This window comes from Danio aesculapii, chromosome 12 (assembly GCF_903798145.1).
Source record: "Danio aesculapii chromosome 12, fDanAes4.1, whole genome shotgun sequence".
Classification (NCBI taxonomy): Eukaryota; Metazoa; Chordata; class Actinopteri; order Cypriniformes; family Danionidae; genus Danio; species Danio aesculapii.
In genome coordinates, this window is record NC_079446.1 from 49,587,527 (window position 1) to 49,609,073 (window position 21,547).

At 36.6% G+C, this 21,547-nt stretch overlaps 1 protein-coding gene across 1 annotated transcript in view; it reads left to right on the forward strand.

Moving 5' to 3' along the window:
* Positions 1–21,547, forward strand: part of polr3a (polymerase (RNA) III (DNA directed) polypeptide A) — a 49,022-nt gene that overhangs the window by 26,220 nt on the left and 1,255 nt on the right. The window contains exons 16-26 of the mRNA XM_056469042.1: positions 1,749–1,862; positions 2,068–2,103; positions 4,298–4,384; positions 5,754–5,836; positions 7,144–7,314; positions 7,667–7,760; positions 11,807–11,899; positions 12,058–12,222; positions 13,941–14,105; positions 15,070–15,201; positions 20,846–20,978. Of these exons, the coding sequence (XP_056325017.1) occupies positions 1,749–1,862; positions 2,068–2,103; positions 4,298–4,384; positions 5,754–5,836; positions 7,144–7,314; positions 7,667–7,760; positions 11,807–11,899; positions 12,058–12,222; positions 13,941–14,105; positions 15,070–15,201; positions 20,846–20,978 (1,273 nt within the window). The remainder of the gene's footprint in view (positions 1–1,748; positions 1,863–2,067; positions 2,104–4,297; positions 4,385–5,753; positions 5,837–7,143; positions 7,315–7,666; positions 7,761–11,806; positions 11,900–12,057; positions 12,223–13,940; positions 14,106–15,069; positions 15,202–20,845; positions 20,979–21,547) is intronic.

Here is a 21,547-nt window from a genome sequence, read left to right on the forward strand (position 1 = left end):
AAAATGGAACAGGACAGATTTTTTGTTTTTTTTTTTTTTTTAGTTTAGATTCAACTTTATTGTCATTATACATGTACAAGTACAAGGCAACGAAATGCAGTTTCGGTCTAAGCAGCAGTGCAATAGCAGCAAGTGTAGGATACAAAAGAGTCAGTGAGGGCAGAGTTCAGAAGGGAAGACAGCTCTGGGGAAAAAGCTGTTCCTCAGTCTGCTGGTTTTGTCCGGGGGAGCCTGAAGCGCCTGCCGGAAGGCAGGAGACAAAACAGTCTGTGAGCAGGGTGAGAGGAGTCCTTAAGAATACTGCGTGCTCGGCGCAGACAGTGTTTCTTCTGGATGTCCTCTATGGCTGGCAGTGTAGTCCCTGTGATGCGTTGGGCAGTTTTCACCACCCGCTGCAGTACCTTACGCTCAGCAACAGAGCAGCTTCCATACCAGACTGTGACGCAGTTGGTCAGGATGCTTTCTATTGTGCAGTGGTAGAAGTTCACCGAGACGGCTGATGAAAGCTGGTTCTTCTTAAGTTGCCTTAAGAAAAATAGGCGCTGGTGAGCCTTCTTGACCATGCTGGAGGTGTTAGTGGTCCAGGAAAGGTGTTGGTGGTCCAGGAAAGGTCCTTTGAGATGTGGGTCCCCAGGAACTTGAAGGATGAGACAGAATGGAATGAAATTGAATAAAATGTAATGGAACAATAGAATGGAACAGTAGAATGGAACAATAGAATGGAACAATGGAATGGAATAATAGAATGGAACAATAGAATGGAACAATAGAATGGAACAATAGAATGGAACAATAGAATGGAACAATGGAATGGAACAATGGAATGGAATAATAGAATGGAACAATAGAATGGAATAGAATAAAATGGAATAGAATAACAAGGAATGGAACAGAATTGAGTTGCATGTATTAAAATGGAATGTAATAAAATGCAGTTATATTAGTGGAATGGAATAAATTACGATGGAACGGAATAGAATGGAATGGAGTTTAATAGTATAGAATAAAATGGGAAGGAATAGAATTATTGAATAGAATAGAATGGAATGGAATATATGGGAATGCAACAGGATTGAGTTCAATGTAATAAAATGGAATGTTATAAAATGCAGTTACATCAATGAAATGCAATGTAATGGGGAAAAAAATAAAATAGGACGGAATAGAATGGAGTAAAATGAAATGGAGCAGAATTTAATTACAATTGAATGTTACAGAATGGAATAGAATTGATTAAATGCATTAAATAAAGTGTAATTACATAAATGGAATGGAATAAAATACAATGGGACAGAATAGAATAGATTAAAATGGAATAGAATAACATGGAATGGAACAGAATTGAGTTCAATGTAATAAAAATTGAATGTAATAATGCAATATTAAATGCAATTATATCAGTGTAACGGAATAAAATACAATAAAACAGAATAAAATGGAATTGAATGATATAGAATGGAATAGAATTCACTAAATTCATTGTATAAAGTGCAATTATATCAGTGGAATGGAATAAAATAGAGTGGAATGGAATCAAATACAATGATAAACATAGTAAAATATTATGTGCTGTTATCATGGCAAAGGCAAAAGAAAATAAAATCTGTTAAACTGTATATAAATGAAATAAGCACTGCACAATGATGCTGATATAATTAATTTATTGACAGATTTGTTTTCACCTGTATATTTTCTTCTTCTGCTGCTGTTTGTAGTGTTAAAGCTGTATTGTCCGGTGTTTTCCTCAGGCGGTGTACAGCTGTACAGGGGAACCTGCGCTTAGCAGAAACGAGCTGCTGCTGACCAGCGACTCCATCATGAAGAGGAAAGACTTTCTGTGCTGCAAAGACACTTTTCTGGAGGTCAGACTCAAACCTTTACTTCAGTTAATCACAAAAGACGTGAAGACGTTCAGATAAATGTTCATACTGCTCTTTTCTATGAAAATCCAATCAATTTATTAATAAAGCACAATAAATAACAGTTGATCACTGTCCTGTACAAAATGTCTACTGAAGTTGACTGAAGTGTTTGGGCTCTGGGTGTGTGTGTGTGTGTGTATTCAAGACATTGACAGATACTGGCAGTGACAAGTACATGCAGGTACTGTAAAGCATAAAGCATGAGGAGTGTGTGTGGGGGGTCGACTTTATTAATGTATAAATAATAGAGCCAGATGTGTGTTTAGTTCAGCAGCGTGTGTGTATATCTGCACACACTGATCCTGATGCACGCTGTCAGTCAGACCTGTAGAGGAGCACTAGAGGGTTTCAGTTTAATGTTAATTATTAGTTACGCCTTGTTTGCTTTGCATCTCACTGCACCGTTATAATAACTGGCTGAATGTCAGACATACCGTTGGCTCATTTAAACAGAAGGTGCACATTTGCCTGGATGTGATAATTATGATAAATTGTTTGTTAGACCCTCACAATAGAAAATATGATATATCATTTATAGAGGTTTCTAGATATTTATTCGGGGCCCTCAAGCGGCCACTTACCTCGCTTATTGGTGAAATCCACCGCTGCTGGTGGGTGCCAGAGAGTATTGTAGCAGTGAGTGGTTTAGAAATAAATGAAAAAATTCAATAGAATTTAATATAATTTTCCCTGTGACATTATTATCCCTGTCAAATTGATCAAATGAATATAATAGAAAATTAATATTTATATTTATTATATATTTTCAGGTTAATTTTATGTGATTTTAGGCCTTTTTAATTAGGTTTTAACTTTACAATATTTCTGTTTTGGTCTGATTTATTTGGATTTTATATATATTTTTTTATTTATTTTTAATAAAAAAAATTTTATTAGTTTTAGTAGGTTATCATTATAATTTATTTCAGATTATAAATTGTGCTTAATATGTGTCTGTGTTGCCTTGGATTAAACATTAATTGGGCTCTAATAAATATTAAATATTTTCCCTGTGACCATATATTGTCCCTGTCAAATTGATAAACGGAATATAATAGAAAATAATGTAAATTAATTATATTTATATTTATATTTTCAGGTTAATTTTAGTTAATTTAGTAATTTTATGTGCTTTGAGGCCTTTTTAATCAGTTTTAAAGTTTAAAATATTTCTGTTTAGGTCTCATTTAATTGTTTATTTATTTATTTAATTATATGTTATCGCTGTATTTTATTTCAGATAATAAATTGTGCCAAATATGTGTGTTTACTTTGGATTAAATATTAATTGGGCTCAGGGAAAATATTTAAAATTTACTTGTGACATTATATTGTCCCTGTCAAATCGATAAAATGAAAATAGTAGAAAATAAATATTTATATTTATCATATATTTTATTAATATTTTCAGTTTACTTTAGTTTGTCATTTATGTGCTTTTTAAGTATTTTAAATTAGTTTTAAAGTTTATTTTAATATTTCTGTTTTGGTCTGATTTATTTGTTTTTTTGTTGATTTTATTTTAAATTAGTTTTAGTAGATTATCATTATCATTTATTTCAGATTATCAATTGTGCTAAATATGTGTTTGTTGCCTTGGAATAAATATTAATTAGGGGCAATATATATATTGTCCCTGTCAAATTGATATAAGGAATATAATAATAATAATAATAATAATAATAATAATAATAATAAATAACTATTTATATCTATTATATTTATATTTTCAGATAAATTTTAGTTTAAGTTAGTCATTTTATGCGATTTATTTATTTATTTATTTTTTATTTATTTATTTATTAATATATTTTTAGACCTTTTTAATTGATTTTGAGTTTTAATTGATTTTGAATTGGTTTTTTTTAAATATATTTCTGTTTAGGTCTAATTTATTTTTTGTTTATTTATTTATTTGTTTGTTTATTTATTTATTTATTTTAAATTAGTTTTAGTAGGTTTTCATTATAATTATATACAATTCAGATAATAAATTGTGCCAAACATGTGTGTTTGTGTTGCCTTGGCTTAAATATTAACTGGGCTCAAATTAATATTAAATATTTAACACGCATGTGTGCATATTTATATAATAACCAAAACATTTTTAATAGTGTTGGTCATTAACATCACTGCAGAATTAAGAGTTTAAATCTAATTCTGTTTTTGTTTATTGCATTATAGTTTCATCTTCATTGAATAAATTTTTGTGGTGATATTTGATTTCACTGAGATCCAATAATAATAATAATATTGAATATTTCTGTGCAATGCTGAGTTATTCTGAATGAATGGTTTTGCTGCAGTGCCACACTGCATTGCATTCTGAGTCTGTTGTTTTTGTGCAATTTGTTGAATATTTTGTTCAATTTTAGGAAATAAGAAAGTTCATCAAAACCGTTTCTGAGAAAGTGAAAAAGACACGTGACAAATACGGCATCAACGACAACGGGACAACAGAGGTACGAGCTGCAACAAGTGTTTCACTACAGATTATAAATCACTGAATTAAGAAGCCATCTGTAGTGTATGTCATTAGATTGCTCAACTTATAAGTACAGTACCTGACAAAATCCATTTTAGGAGCAACACATAATAACTTGACTTCTAGTTGATCATTTGGTATCAGAAGTGTCTTATATTAAAGGTAAAGGCCTCTAGATTATGCTTATTTAACCACAATATAATCTGATCATGTCTTGATTATTAATGATTTGATTAGGACAGTAAGGTCTGACTCTGCTTAGACTAAAGTCTGCTCACTGAAGCTTCAATAATGTCCAGTATAGAATATGTGGTCATGCTGCAGTGGAAACAGAATGAATATTGTGTCTGACTCCATCATGAGCTTGGAGGACTGCATCCATACATCTCTGCAATGACTCAAATCACTGATTAATAAAGTCATCTGGAATGGCAAAGAAAGCCTTCTTGCAGGACTCCCAGAGTTCATCAAGAGTCTTTGTGTTCATCTTCAACGCCTCCTCCTCCATCTTACCGCAGACATGCTCAATAATGTTCGTATCTGGTGACTGGGCTGGCCAATCCTGCAGCAACTTGACCTTCTTTGCTTTCAGGAGTTTTAATGTAGAGGTTGAAGTATGAGAAGCGCTATCCTGCTGGAGAATTTGCCCTCTCCTGTGGTTTGTAATGTAATGGGCAGCACAAATGTCTTGATACCTCAGGCTGTTGATGTTGATCATCCACTCTGCAGATCTCTCGCACGCCCCCATACAGAATGTAGCCCCAAACCATGATTTCTCCTTCACCAAACCTGAATGTTTTCTTTGAGAATCTTGGCTCCATGCTGGTTCCAGTAGGTCTTCTGCAGTATTTGTGATGATTGGGATGCAGATCAACAGATGATTCAGCAGAGAAATCCACCTTCTGACACTTTAACACATGATCAACTAGAAGTCTTATTAGTTGCTCACAACTGAGATCAATGACAAGACTTTTTCCAGGGAGTGTATATGTTATAATGCTAATAAAGTAAAGAAAAATCAGATCTGCCAAACATTGCAATTGATTCATATTTTCTTCACATTATTCTTAACGACATTGATTCTGTAAGGAAGAAAAAATCAGATATTCTCTAATTCTCATCGTGAAACAAATGAGTTAATAGAAATGGATGTATTGAGGTACATTGCATTTATTTTACCATTAATTGGCATACAACAGTTTAAATTAAATTGAGATAAATTCAGAAATAACACATTTGTAATCTAACAAATATCAAACAAACCTATACAAATAAACTTGAATTGAAATGAATGAGCTTTATTCACTTTAAGCCTTGTCCTTAGATTATTTTCTGATCCGTTACAGCCTAAAGTTTTATACCAGTTGGACAGAATCACTCCGAAACAGCTGGAGAAGTTTCTGGAAACCTGCAGAGACAAATACATGAGGTAACGCAGCAGGAATACACTCATTTACGGCTGTAATTGCACTCGTATGCTTCAGTAGACGGAGGCCTGTCACCATTATCCACCACTCACACTCATTTACTGATATATATAACGCTGATACAGTGACCTGTGTAGGATCTATAGATGGATAAAGGCACAGTTGAGGTCTGCAGAAATGGTTATAATGGTAGTTGTTATTATAGTTATTTTAATACTATTTTTAAATTTGCTGTAATTTCAGTTTAGGTTTAGCTTGTTTCATTAATCGTTTTAATTAAACACATTTCTCTTTAGTTTTTATATATTTAGTTTTAGGTTTCCCACTACTGGGTTGCGGCTGGAAGGGCATCTGCTGCGTAAAACATGCCGGAATAGTTGGTGGTTCATTCCTTTGTGGCGACCTTTGATGAATAAGTGACTAAGCCTAAGGAGAGTTTTATGTTTCTGTAAATAAATATTTATATATACACATACATACAGTACATGTATATAAAATGTGTTTGTGTTTGGCGCCATCTACTGGTGTTATAAATTAGATTTCATATTACGTTTATATGTGCAGTTAAACAAGCCTATATTATTATGTTATGTATTGTCAGAAGAAGAGATGTTCAAATGTTTTGTTTACGTGGAAAAAACGTTTATATCTACATGCGCTCCTATATATATATATATATATATATATATATATATATATATATATATATATATATATATATATATAAATAAATAAAATATTTGTTTGGCGCCATCTACTGGTGTTATAAATTATAATACTTCATATCACGTTTATGTGTAGTTAAATATGCCTGTATTAGTATGTTATTTATTGGCAGATGAAGAAAAGTTCCAATGCTTTGTTTATGTGGAAAAAATGTTTATATGTACATACATTCGTATATATAAAATGTTTGTTTGGCGCCATCTACTGATGTTAAAAATGATTATACTTCATATCACGTTTATATGTGTAGTTAAATATGCCTGTATTAGTTATTTATTGGCAGATGAAGAAAAGTTCAAATATGTTTTATGTAGATGAAACGTTTATATATATATATATATATATATATATATATATATATATATATATATATATATATATATATATATATATAATGTGGATTTGTGTTTGGCGCCATCTACTGGTGTTTCTCTAAACAGCTGCAGGTCAGATTTTCCGTCACAGTATAAATGCTTATGAATTCTGAAAACTCTTATTATTTTATTGCAGTCTGTTTTTCAGTGACTGTTATTAGTGTAGTTTTAGTTCTGGTTTTCTAAAGTCAGCTTGTTCTGGTGCTCAGGGCGCAGATGGAGCCCGGGTCTGCGGTCGGGGCTCTTTGTGCTCAGAGTATTGGGGAGCCAGGAACGCAGATGACCCTCAAAACCTTTCACTTCGCTGGAGTCGCGTCCATGAACATTACTCTGGGTGTGCCGAGAATCAAAGAAATCATCAACGCATCCAAAAACATCAGGTGAACATCACACACACTGAAAAAAACTGGAAAATCAGTCAGTTTTGTGTGTTTCCTTGATTAATGACTTATTAAAAAATAAAAAAGATTGATTTATATATAATATAGGTGTTAAAATATAGGTTAAAGCACATGTTGCAATGCTTTAATAAAAAAAAAAATTGTGCATAAATGCGTGTGTGAGAGAGAGCTCCTGTCACTCTCTGGGTAAGTGTGTGTTTGATTGCTACGGTTTACACTTCAGAGATAATTAATGCCTGATGTAACCCTGCTCTTATTCCTAATGTGTGTGTGTGTGTGTGTGTGTGTGTGTGTGTGTGTGTGTGTGTGTGTGTGTGTGTGTGTGTTTCAGTACGCCCATCATAAGTGCCAACCTGGATACCAATGATGACCCAGACTTCGCCCGGCTGGTGAAAGGACGCATTGAGAAGACTCTTCTGGGAGAGGTGTGCTGATTAATAACAGTGCCGTCAGCTCCAGTCAACATGCAATTAAAATGCACTCCATTGAGTTAGATGCGCAGTGAATCAGCAACACCCTAGCAACCATTCAGAATACATAGCAATGCATTAAATCACTTATATTATTATGCTGAACGTGCACTGTAGCAATGCTTTAACTCGTACAACTATTGTCTATGTTTTTGCAGTATTGCAGTTGATTGCTGATTTGCAATTACACTACTGTGAAGCTGTACATTTAATTACTGTACTTATACTATTGTATTTAGCACAAAAAATAAGACTGTGCTATAAATGTACTTATATTTAAGCATTTTAGTGTATTTGGTTACACATAGTTTTCTATTGAAGCCTCTGTAAAAAAAATCATGTTTGAAGTCATTATGACTTGGCAAGTTGAAATTATAAGATAAAAAGTCAAAATTATGATTTATTGGCTCAGCAGTGTCATTACAAGCTGTGTACGTTGCAGCAAACAAGCATGTAAATGTGTATCACTGCATTTATTCTTCAAAATTGATCAATCAAATTAATAACGAAGTCTTAAATCAAATTAAATCAAATCACTTCTATTGTCACATCATCAGCAGCACGTGTGCTGTGACGAGTGAAAAGCTTAGAGAGTAAGGGAATAAGAGAGTTACTGAATTATTAACTTAAAATATAATTTAAATAATATAATATTTTATAATATGTTATAAATATATTATTATAGTGTGCTGTTATTTAAAATATAATATTATAATATACTTACTTACTCCCAGGGCCGTTTTATATCAAAGTTGATATTTAGCTGCACCATGTTGGTTTTTCGTAACATCTCATTTTTATGAGGCGAGTCGTAAGTCCAGCACTCAACCCCCAACCTGGAGGACCAGGACATACTCGCACACACACTACGGACAATTTAGCTTTCTCAATTCCCCTATAGCGCATGTGTTTGGACTGTGAGGGAAACCGGAGCACCCGGAGGAAACCCACACCAACACGGAGAGAACATGCAAACTCCACACAGAAACACCAACTGACCCAGCTGAGGCTCGAACCAGCGACCTTTCTGTGAGGCGACAGTGCTAACCACTGCGCGATGTGTAAATATGCATTTACATTTGATTTAAATTTAAATGATTTTTAATAAATAAATATTTAAATATATAATATAGATGGTGTTTTCATCACTTATTAGCGTCACACCGTAATTCCTAAATCCTAAGTCATAATTTTGATTTAGTAAATCATCATTTTATTATTTTCATTATTATTTTCATAATCAGAACTTTTATCTCCTCATTTTGACTTGAGCCATAGTTTTGTTATGTTTCAGTCATCATTTCAACTTTTAGGACTTATTTTTGGGCACACGTCCGGCATAATTTTTACCTCAAATTGGCATGAAGAAATGACGTGGACTAGGCCTGTCACAATAATCAATATATGGACTTATCACACAGCACATGGACATCATTACTGGTGATGCAGTATATATCACCCATACAAAAAAACTATTCCAGCAACATTTCAGCTGATTATGCAACATCTCTATCTCTATTGGAGGTGTCAGTATGGTTAAACACACAGTAGTATTTACTGTAAATGACTGAAGTATATAGCCATCATGTGACTGATTTATTATTATTTATTTAGTATCTGCATTTTCACATTCTGACTCCAATGCCTGATTATTAAATAGTTAAAACGACTATAATTAAATTAAGACTGAAATATGGTGTGTTCTTGAGGATGTGTTCTTGCATCGTGATGATATTATATAGTCATTCTGAGTGTCATGAAATGGTCTTAAAATGACAATAATATTGTTTAGAGCAATATATTTTGGTGCAAAATCAGGGTTTCCGCAGGAAATCTAAATTTTAGGCCTTGTAAAGTCTTAAATTGGCTGTTCTAGGTCTTAAATATTTCTGCACAGGTCTTATTTTTCCGATGTCCATGTAACGCTACCTCTAACGCTCATTTAAATTCTTTGTTGTTGTTGTTGCTTGGTTTTCGTGGTGTTGTAGTTCTTTATTTCACTCAACTACAAATGAGACCAACATGCAATAGCCAATCAGCTTTCTGTTATTGAACCGAGTGTGTGCGGTGAATGTGACGTCATCACTGTGTTTGCGGAGCTTCGCTTTGGGTGTGCACGTCATGATTTCGGCTGGCAGAGCTCAGGAAATGTTTTGAGACTCAGGTGAACAGTTTGTGCTGCGTTTGATTCGAGTTGAATATGAAACACTTTGAAGAGATTTTGTCTGAAACAGATACGACTGTACAGACATCTTAATGATCCGTCCATGCGTGATCATAGGGAGAACCAGATGAACAATCATTCTTGGCTAGAAATTGCAACAGCCGTGGAAAAGGAGGAACGTTTTTATAAAAGTTTGGAAAAACCTGAGGGATGAGTTTGTTAAAACAAACAAAGAGGCGATGCAAAAGTGGAGACTCAGATGGTTTTAATATTACAGAATATGTTTTTGCACCAGTCACAGGTTTAACACTGATGTATATTTTACAATCCTGAATTCAAAACAGTTTAATATTTACAAAACTAAAATTAAGTAACAAATGATGTCTTTGATAACTGGAAATGAATATATGAACCAATCAGTTTACAACATACTGATGGCCAATCTCTGGGCTTTATTAGTGATAATGATCATGAATGTTGGACCATTGTTGTCTCTTTAGCTTATCAGTAGAGGACAGAGACTATCCAGACAGTAATGTGAGAATTGTTGAGTGGGAAAAATAAAAAAAAAACTCAGTATTTTTCAATAAGTGTGCTTATTTTATTTATTTATTTATTTTTGCTTTTATTCTTGCCATAATAAGAAATATAATTGTAGAGCAACTCATGTCCTGTTGTCATTAATATTTAACTTTAATAAGTAAAACTGTCTGAGATATGAACAAAAGCAAGTGATGCATCAGAGTTTGATTTAAAAAATCTTGAATGGTTATAAAAATCTTTATAATCATTATAATAAATTATAAAAATAATAAAAAACTGTTCAAAAATCTTCAATGTTATTAATGATATGAGGAAATTTCCTACTTCTCTGTTTATCTGTCTGATTTTACTGTCTGTTTCTTTTGACCGCCTCCTGTCAAGAGTTCACACTTAGCTGATGATCAATAAAGCGTATTTGGCTTGCTGTCCCGGGAGAGAGCCCTGAGCTCGTAATATCCTCGAGCCCGGGGCTCCCTCCCGTTAGAAGGGCGAGAGGGGAGTTTGAGCTCAGGTAGGTCTCGAGAACTCCCCTGCTTGTCGCCGTGTGAGAAGTGTAAACTAAGGTTGTCTTAGGTGATAATTTGGTTTACTCGATTGTCTATGGTTTCTGTTTTTGGATGGTGGGAGGAAACTGGGGAACCTGGGGGAAACCCACATGAACACGGGGAGAACATATAAACTCCGCACAGAAACAACAACCAGCCCGATAGGAGGCTGGACCAGCGGTGTTCTTGCTGTGAGGCAACAGTGCTAGCCACTGAGCCACCATGCTGCCCTATTGGAAAAGGGGGAGGAAGTAGGGGTGGAAGCTTCAAGACGAAGATAACTGGAGTGAAAAACTCTGGTTATTTATAACGCATCCACAATCATCTAATAGCGCAGATTACGGAGCTAATGAGGAGCCAGCCGTGTTGATCATAAGCACGTGATCCTCTTATAAATAAACCACATTTAAAATGAATATCACAATGGCGAACACGTCAAGTATAAAAGCCTCGTCTGTTTTGTGAGGTGAAGACACTTATTTTACCACTAATATTGTGATTTTGCATTTTCTCTTTATGTGTATGTGTGTTTTTATATTGTGTAATTTAGTATTTAATGGTCTTAAAAAGTCTTAAATTTGACATTATGATATCTGCAGAAACCCTAAATATCCCTCCACAAAAAATAGATATCGTGACAGGCCTAACTAATACATAGAGAAGGACTAGTACACACATTTGCTTGACTGAAGCAATGACTGAATTAAATGATTTATGTTGAATGAAGCATATATGATTATTTCCTTCAGATTTCCGAGTACATCGAGGAGGTTTTCCTGCCGGATGACTGTTTTATCCTGGTGAAGCTTTCGCTTGACAGAATCCGTCTTCTGCGTCTGGAGGTAACACACATTTAATCAAAATAACATGCTATGGACACACACCAACTCTGTGAGTTTTCACTGATTGTTATTGATGGTTCTGTCCTTATCAATATTACTCTCTGTCAGAAGCTGATGCTTTGCACTGATTGTCTTGATGGTATTTTTGTTGCGTTCAGGTCAATGCGGAGACGGTGCGCTACTCCATCTGCACATCTAAACTGCGGGTGAAGCCTGGTGACGTCCAGGTTCATGGCGAGGCCGTGGTTTGTGTTTCTCCCAGAGAAAACAGCAAGAGCTCCATGTATTATGTGCTGCAGTCGCTCAAACAGGATCTTCCTAAGGTCAGACGAGCTCCTCTGGTGATGATTGCTGCTCTGCTTGATGTGTTTATGCATTTAAAGCTGCACAATATATAGTTTCAGCATTGATATTGCAATGTAGATCATTTGCAATAGTCACAGGATATAACATTCGCAATATTCACAGGGTATGCAGTGCTGGGTTTGTATTATAATTGCATGTGTTTTTGATGCCTGTGACTGTATGATGATTTTAAAAGCATTCAGGCAGAAGAACGATTAATTTTATTGAAATATTAAACCACTATATACCTGAATACTGTTCTACTCAGTAAAACTGATAAAACATTGTTTATTTTAATTGTAACGTCTTCATTATTGTGTTTATCTACGCTTTTAATTTGTTTATTAGTTTATTATTAATCATCCCAATCAATATAAAATGATCACTATTTTCCTAGTGGAGATATTCAAGTCATCTGGTGAAATTGTATGTATATTTTAATGTTGGGGGCGTCACGGTGGCGTAGTGGGAAGCACGATCGCCTCACAGCAAGAAGGTCGCTGGTTTGAGCCTCAGCTGGGTCAGTTGGCATTTCTGTGTGGAGTTTGCATGTTCTCCCGTGTTGGCGTGGGTTTCCCCCACAGTCCAAACACATGCGCTATAGGGGAGCTGATTAACTAAATTGGCTGTAGTGTATGTGTGTGAATGAGTGTGTATGGGTGTTTCCCATTGATGGGTTGCAGCTGGAAGGGCATCCGCTGCGTAAAACATATGCTGGATATACATATACATGTGTATGTGTGTGTGTGTGTGCGTGCATATATATATATATATATATATATAGGTGTGTATGTATGCGTATGTATGTGTGTGCATTTATACATGTGTATGTGTGTGTGTATGTGTGTGTATTTATACATGTGTGTGTGTGTGTGTGCATACATGCATATATATAGGTGTGTATTTATGCGTATGTGTGTGTATTTATGCGTATGTGTGTGTATTTATACATGTGTGTGTGTGCATACATGCATATATATAGGTGTGTATTTATGCGTATGTATGTGTGTGTATTTATACGTGTGTGTGTGTGTGTGTGTGTGTGTGTGTGCATACATGCATATATATAGGTGTGTATTTATGCGTATGTGTGTGTATTTATACATGTGTGTGTGTGTGTATACATGCATATATATAGGTGTGTATTTATGCCTATGTATGTGTGTGTATTTATACGTGTGTGTGTGTGTGTGTGTGTGTGTGTGCATACATGCATATATATAGGTGTGTATTTATGCGTATGTGTGTGTATTTATACATGTTTGTTTACATTCATATATACGTGTGTGTGTGTATTTATGCGTATGTATGTGTGTGTATTTATGCGTGTGCGTGTGCGTGTGTGTGTGTGTGTGTGTGTGCATACATGCATATATATAGGTGTGTATTTATGTGTATGTGTGTGTATTTATACATGTGTGTGTGTGTGTGTGTATACATGCATATATATAGGTGTGTATTTATGCGTATGTATGTGTGTGTATTTATACATGTGTGTGTGTGTGTATACATGCATATATATAGGTGTGTATTTATGCGTATGTATGTGTGTGTATTTATACATGTGTGTGTGTGTGTATACATGCATATATATAGGTGTGTATTTATGCGTATGTATGTGTGTGTATTTATACATGTTTGTTTACATTCATATATACGTGTGTGTGTGTATTTATGCATATGTGTGTGTGTGCAGGTGGTAGTGCAGGGAATCCCTGAAGTGTCTCGCGCCGTCATCCACATCGATGAGCAGAGCGGGAAGCAGAAGTTCAAGCTGCTGGTGGAAGGAGACAATCTGAGGTCTGTGATGGCGACACACGGAGTCGACGGAAACAAAACCACGTCCAACAACACGTATGAGGTGAAGATACACACACAAAATGCACACAGACAAATGCATAAAATACACAAACATATATGTAGAAATACACACACACACACACACACACACACACACACAGATATGCGTAAACACACTCATAAATAAACCAAACACACATATGCACAAATACACACACAGATAGACATGCATAAACACACACACACACACACAGATATGCGTAAACACACTCATAAATAAACCAAACACACATATGCACAAATACACACACAGACAGACATGAATAAACACACACACACAGATATGCGTAAACACACTCATAAATCAACCAAACACACATATGCACAAATACACACACAGACAGACATAATTAACACACACACACACACAGATATGCGTAAACACACTCATAAATCAACCAAACACACATATGCACAAATACACACACAGATAGACATGCATAAACACACACACACACACACAGATATGCGTAAACACACTCATAAATAAACCAAACACACATATGCACAAATACACACACAGACAGACATAATTAACACACACACACACACAGATATGCGTAAACACACTCATAAATAAACCAAACACACATATGCACAAATACACACACAGACAGACATGAATAAACACACACACACACAGATATGCGTGTAAACACTCATAAATCAACCAAACACACACACACACACACACAGATATGCGTAAACACACTCATAAATCAACCAAACACACACACACACACACACACAGATATGCGTAAACACACTCATAAATCAACCAAACACACACACACACACACACAGACACAGATGTATGATAATAGTTTTACCTATCGACAGACACTAGTGCATGTTGTTGTGACCTGATGAACACTACAGTTAATCAATAATCCTGATTGAGTGTTTGGAGTCTGTCAGTATGCTCTTATATTTCCTCTGTGACGAGTGTGTGTGTGTGTGTGCAGGTGGAGAAGACTTTAGGCATTGAAGCTGCCAGATCCACCATCATTAATGAGATCCAGTATACTATGGTAAACCACGGTATGAGCATCGACCGCCGGCACGTCATGCTGCTGGCAGACCTCATGTCCTATAAGGTGAGCAGCTGCTGATATTCACTACTGCGGTAGAGTTGTTATTATTATACGACTCTCTGAAATACTTGATTCTGATTGGGTGTGTGTATGCGCAGTATACACATGCATTGTCAACACTGTTCATTTCATTAATAACGCAACATTAGCACAGGCTAATTTCAGTGCTAAATAAATGCAGTCAACACACTGATCATGACAGGTTTTACTAACGCAACAATAACAGATATAAGTACAGCAAATCATGGCAAGTTATTTCATAACAGCATAACACACGAAAGACAAAGACTATATTAGCATTACACTGTCAGAGTCCTGCTCAGACACATTGCAGATACTCATAACTGATGTAATGTAAAAACTGAACATAATGTAATTAATACTACAGTATAAGAGTTCAGAATATAATTATTTTTATACAATATTGAGCTCAAAATGTGATGTACTTTAATGTAATAACACATTTTCACACTAGGCATAGAGATGTGTGTTTTAGGATGATATACGGGTAGTTCAGGTCAAATACCACATGATTTGCGCAGCATGACTTGTCGACTTCAGTCACAAATTGTCATGGCAGACATGACGCACGATAATTATTCGCCCTCCTGCGATTTAATTCTTTTTCCAATATTTCCCAAATTATGTTAAACAGATTCAGGAAATTTTCACAGTATTTCCTATAATATTTTTTCTTCTGGAGAAAGTCTTATTTGTTTTATTTCGGCTAGAATAAAAGCAGTTCTTAATTGTTTTAAAGCCATTTTAAGCTCAATATTATTAGCCCCCTTCAGCAATATTAGATTAGGATTGTCTCCATAACGAACCACTGTTATACAATAGCCGCATTTCCACTATCGGGCCAGTGCGAGCCAGGGCTTTAATCGGGCCAGGCCGGGCCAATAGCCCGGGAGGTTGAGAAATGAGGCCGAAATCATGTCGCGTTTCCACTGTCGGGCTAGTTGCTCGCAGCGCGTCACGCAAACACCGCCCCCAGATCGTCCCCCGAATCAAACGTCACACAACCCGTCACACAACCCGCCCACTTCAGCGGGAACAAAAAACTCAAATTATAACCACAAACACAACCTGGCATCACTACGAGAGCTGGAAGATGGAGAACACCGAAGCGATTGCTTTTTTACTGTTTGTGGTCTGTTGGTGTAAGGCCAGACAGCGATCCCTGGATAAGGACATTCGAGTTCGGCGGCATTTACTTCGAAGTCGAACACAGATTTTGGCTGCAAGGCTAGCGCGATAGCAAAACAAATGTAAGGGAAGAAAGCATCTTGTCTCCTCTTTACCTGATAGGAAAACTCTGCCTTTGTACGTAACCCCGCCCCGAAGCCCCAGTTGGCCCTCCTTGGCCCAAGGTATTCGGCGGGCCGAAAAAGGCCGGACGCTGGCCCCAAGGAAGCCCCGCTTTGGCCCGATTACGCCCCGGAAGTGATAGTGGAAACGCGACTGGCCTTGGCTCGCCCTGGCTCGGTCGCTTTAGGCGCGATAGTGGAAACGCGGCTAATGACTTGCCTAATTACCCTAACTTTACCCTAATTACCCTAATTAAGCCTTTAAATGTCTCTTTAAGCTGAATACTAGTGAAGAATATCTATTCTAATATTATTTACTGTCATCATGACAGACAAAATAAAATCAGTTATTAAAAATGAGTTATTAAAACAAATAATATGTTGAAGAAATCTTTAAAAAAAAATAACAGACCATGATTGACCAATCAGAGTGCAGTATTCCTGAGAGCTGTATAATGGACTCTTCACATCTCCGTGTGTCTCAGCAGCAGAAGTGGTCATAGTGTGTAAACTCAGAGCGCAGTGAATGGTAGAGAACAACAAATTAGGGGTGTCAATTAATTGTTTCTTCGGTGCACCGCGATGCAGACGATTCGGTATCGGTTCAGTAATAATCATAACCGGTTATTATGTATTGACATTATTGATCTCATATGCGATATGTCGCCGTAGCTTACTTTGGCGAGGGAGGCGAGTGTTTACAGAGCTCCAACTACTTAAAAACACAGAAGCTGTGCACAATTTGACTGCGTGTGTGTTTGCTGGACAGTCTTTCACTGACACTTACAGCAGAAGCCTCTATTTCACTGTGATTGAGAGAATGAGAGTAAACTCCATTTCTCTCTCTCTCTTTCACTGTGGTCCTTTGACCTGCTGGCGTGACTTTTCCTCTCCTCTCAGCTTCTGGATACAGACACGAGCGTGTGTCTGCAGAGTTTTCTCCACCGCGTCTATCATGGATCAGCTGTGATCGCCGCTGCCGCTTATCAGTGTCACTCATCTATGAAGAGCGCAGCACGCAAGAGCCAATCACAGCCCTTTTTGTTGAGCGCGTGACCAATCAAACGGGTGTAAGAGAACTTGGTAGACAAGGATCAGAAAGCGAGCGGGATGTTTATACTTGTTTATTTGCTGTAAATGCTCGTGTTGTTTACAGGTACAGTTTGTATATCTGACTGTATTAAATGACAAAATTGTATTACAAATAATAAATATATTAATACATTTTAATACAAGAATTGCTGCTGTGAAGAAAATATAAAACTGTGTATGGAAAGCATCGTCACTGCACCGAGATATCGAATTGAACCGAATCGATGGCATGATGATCATAACCGAACCGTGAGACCAGTGTAGATGCACACCTCTACAACAAATCATTATTTTACAATCCCATTTAGTGTAATAATAACAGAAACACTGTAGGATGGTGTTATCAAGACTTTCAGAAGAAGAGAAACAGTAGTGTGAGACTGATAACTGTGGACAGAAGAGAGAATAATATCAGATTTACTGTCCTCCCCCATACACACTGCATTACTGTGCGTTCACACTGAGGGCATCGAGAGCGCTATCGTTTACTCTGGCCGTCCTGGCGACAACGCTGTCTGCCTTGACTGCTCCACCAGCTAGAGCATCAAAATCTCGTATTTAATGGAGCCGTTAAAGCATATCAGCAAATCACTTACATTCACACATAAGAAACATGCTTTCTAGCGTGAAAATCTTGTGTGCTTTTAATCAAATTCTTTTAACAATGGAAGATCAAGTTGTTGCGTGTGGTTTGGCTTTGGTCCACTTATATAAATATGCGTCCATATGTCTGAAACACTCTGAAGCAGCAATACTGGTTTGTTCTGTCGTTATAGTTAGCATGAGAGTCCCGCTTTCAAGAGCTGGACATCTACATTTTAGCGGGTAGCCTCCGAACCGTGCAAGGTTATAATAGTTTTGGATTTTTCATTAGTTTTAGTTTCTATTTTGTTTTGACTTTTTGTTTTCAAATTCAGTGAGTTTTAATTAGTTTTAGAGGCAGATTTACTAGGTTTTATTAGTTTCCATATTTTGAAATTAGTTTTGGTTTAGTTTTCAGTATTCGTTTCAGTATTAGTTTGTTTTTTTTTCTAAATAAGGATATTTGTTAGGTGCAAGATTCAAAATAAACAGAATAAATATTGTTTTAAATATAAACTCTCAGCCATCCCTGCTGAAAAATCCAGCTTAAACCAGCCTAGGCTGGTTGGCTGGTTTTAGCTGGTTGACCAGCCTGGTTTTAGAGGGGTTTTGGCCATTTCCAGGCTGGTTACCAGCCTTTTCCAGCCTGGTCTTAGCTGGTCAGGCTGGAAAATGACCAGCTAAATCCAGCTAAAACCAGCTTGACCAGCCTGGTTTAAGATGGACATAGCTGGTTTTGGCTGGGCTCCCAGCCTGGCTAGGTGGTCAAGCTGGTTTTAGCTGGTCATTTTCCAGCCTGACCAGCTAAGACCAGGCTGGAAATGGCTGGAAACCAGCCTGGAAATGGCCAAAACCCCTCTAAAACCAGGCTGGTCAACCAGCCAACCAGCCTAGGCTGGTTTAAGCTGGATTTTTCAGTAGGGATATATTTTTTGAAACCTGTTTTTAGAGGATACATGAACAATACCATCTACCCATCCTCAAATTCACATACAACAGCCCACAAGACAGCAGCCTTAAGTACAATACGAGTGCATGGCTCCTTCTGAGGTTAGATAACCCAACTGAAGCATGATTCACTTATTTAAACTCCATTACGATTTTCTGTGATGAAATAAACTTACGTTTTTCACCAGATCCTCTTATTTAAGCTCTCGGTTTACCCGCGCTGCAGTTGTTCAAGTTTAGTTCAGTCACAGCAGCGGACTGTTTGTGTTTGGTTCACTGAATCACGCGGTTAACCGCTTCTCAAATCTGATCCCAGTGTAACGTCACTGTTCTAATAACTGAATAAGAGTATATATTGGATTATTTGGAGTCAGAGGGGGGTGTTAGGCTCGTTAAAAAGTGAGCAGTTTGTGGATAAGTGCTTACTGAAGACGCGAATCGTTTCAAATGATTCAGTTCGATTTGGTGAACTAGTTCATCCGCTTCACTTAGAAGATCCGGTTAAAAAGATTCGATCGCGATACAGAAATAAAACCCATTATTGGGCATAAATGAGTTAAAGTATTAGTTTAAATTCTCTGTATTTAGTGCGGTCACCGTGCTGCTGTCATGTCCACTTCTTGATTTTGTCGTGGGAGCAACAGCGAGGATGACTGGAGGAGAACCGGCTCGATCCGGTCAGAGGCAGCAGGATTACAGACTCTGAGGTGCCGTATGGGTCAAACACCTGCTGCGTGAAGTAACTAGATTTACTTCTAAAAGGCTTACAGTAAGGTTATGTAATAAAAACATTTACAAAGTTGAAAACTATGGACGTTTTTGCTATAATTTTAGTTAGTTTCAGTTAGTTTTGTAAGTACACAATACAGTTTCAGTCAGTTCTAGTTTTCTGAAAAACTCTCGTTTTATTTCAGTTAACCACAATTATTTTACATTTTATTTTTTCATTCGTTTTCATTAACTATAATAACCTTGAAACCACGCCATAGCTCATTACTGTAAAATTGAACTCTCCTTGAAGTCAAAGAGCTTAGAATGACCAAGAGGCGACACTCAATAGGACGCTCCAGTGCAACAGGAGCGCCCAGCACAGCCCCGTGATTCCGCCATTGTGGACTGAAAAAGCGATCGGCCGTCGCGATTGCAAGCAGCTGCTTTTTTATTTATTTATTTTAAAAGCGTTTTAAAGCTGAGATGCAACCTGAAAGACAACAATACAACACTTCTATCACAATCATCAGCACTGTTAATAGTTTATTTTACAGACTTAAAATATGCTGTTGCTCTATTATAATTTTCATTCTAAAATGGCTGCCGCGCCATCTAGTAGCTGTTTCACAAATCGCACTAGAGTGTCGCCTCTTGGTGATTCTATTCTCTTTGTCAACGTCCACATCGGCGAAAAAACACGCCTCGCCGCCACCTACAATTGAGAATGAATGACTTCCTGTTACTTTTACATTCTCGCCACCTTCGGTGTGACCACAGCTATAAGCACCTCACTCAAGCAGTAATTCAGTTTGGGTATTTTGATGCACACATGATATAATGCATACATAAACACATATAATATGTTCATAAGTTTATTTAAAAATCTAAATGTTAAAACCTTTCAAGGATTTAAGATGCTGATGACCGTTAAACAGTCTTGTCAAAAAGGGTCCATGAGGTAACATGTCTAAGAATGTCTGATGTGTGTGTGTGTGTGTCTACAGGGAGAGATTCTGGGTATCACTCGCTTCGGTCTGGCCAAGATGAAGGAGAGTGTCCTCATGCTGGCCTCCTTCGAGAAAACCGCTGATCATCTGTTTGATGCTGCTTATTTTGGTCAGAAGGACTCAGTGTGCGGTGAGTGATGCAAACACACACACAGACACACACACACAGACATGCAGAGACGAACATTTCAGCTCATGTGTCAATACAACGCCAATGGCAGTAACATTCAGATTTATATTTGATGTTAGGCCTGTCTCAATAATCAATATATGGACTGATCACAACACACAGACATGAGCTCAATCATTACTGCTGATGCAGTATATATCGTTCATACATAAACACCAATTCCAGCAACATTTCAGCTGATTGCTCAACATCTGTATCTCTGTTGGAGGTGTCAGTGTCAGGATGGTTAAATACACTGTAGTATTTACTATAAATGACTATAGTATATTCTCATGTGGGTGTCTAAAAAAAGATCTGGTAGCAGATATCACAGCCTCTGTTACTCTTTAGCTTGTTATCATTTATTATAATTTATTTAGGATCTGCGTTTTCACTTCCTGATTCCAATGCCTGATTATTAAATAGTTCAAATAACTATAATTAAATGAAGTTCAGTTCAGACATACACTCACCGGCCACTTTATTAGGTACACCTGTCCAACTGCTCATTAATGCAAATTTCTAATCAG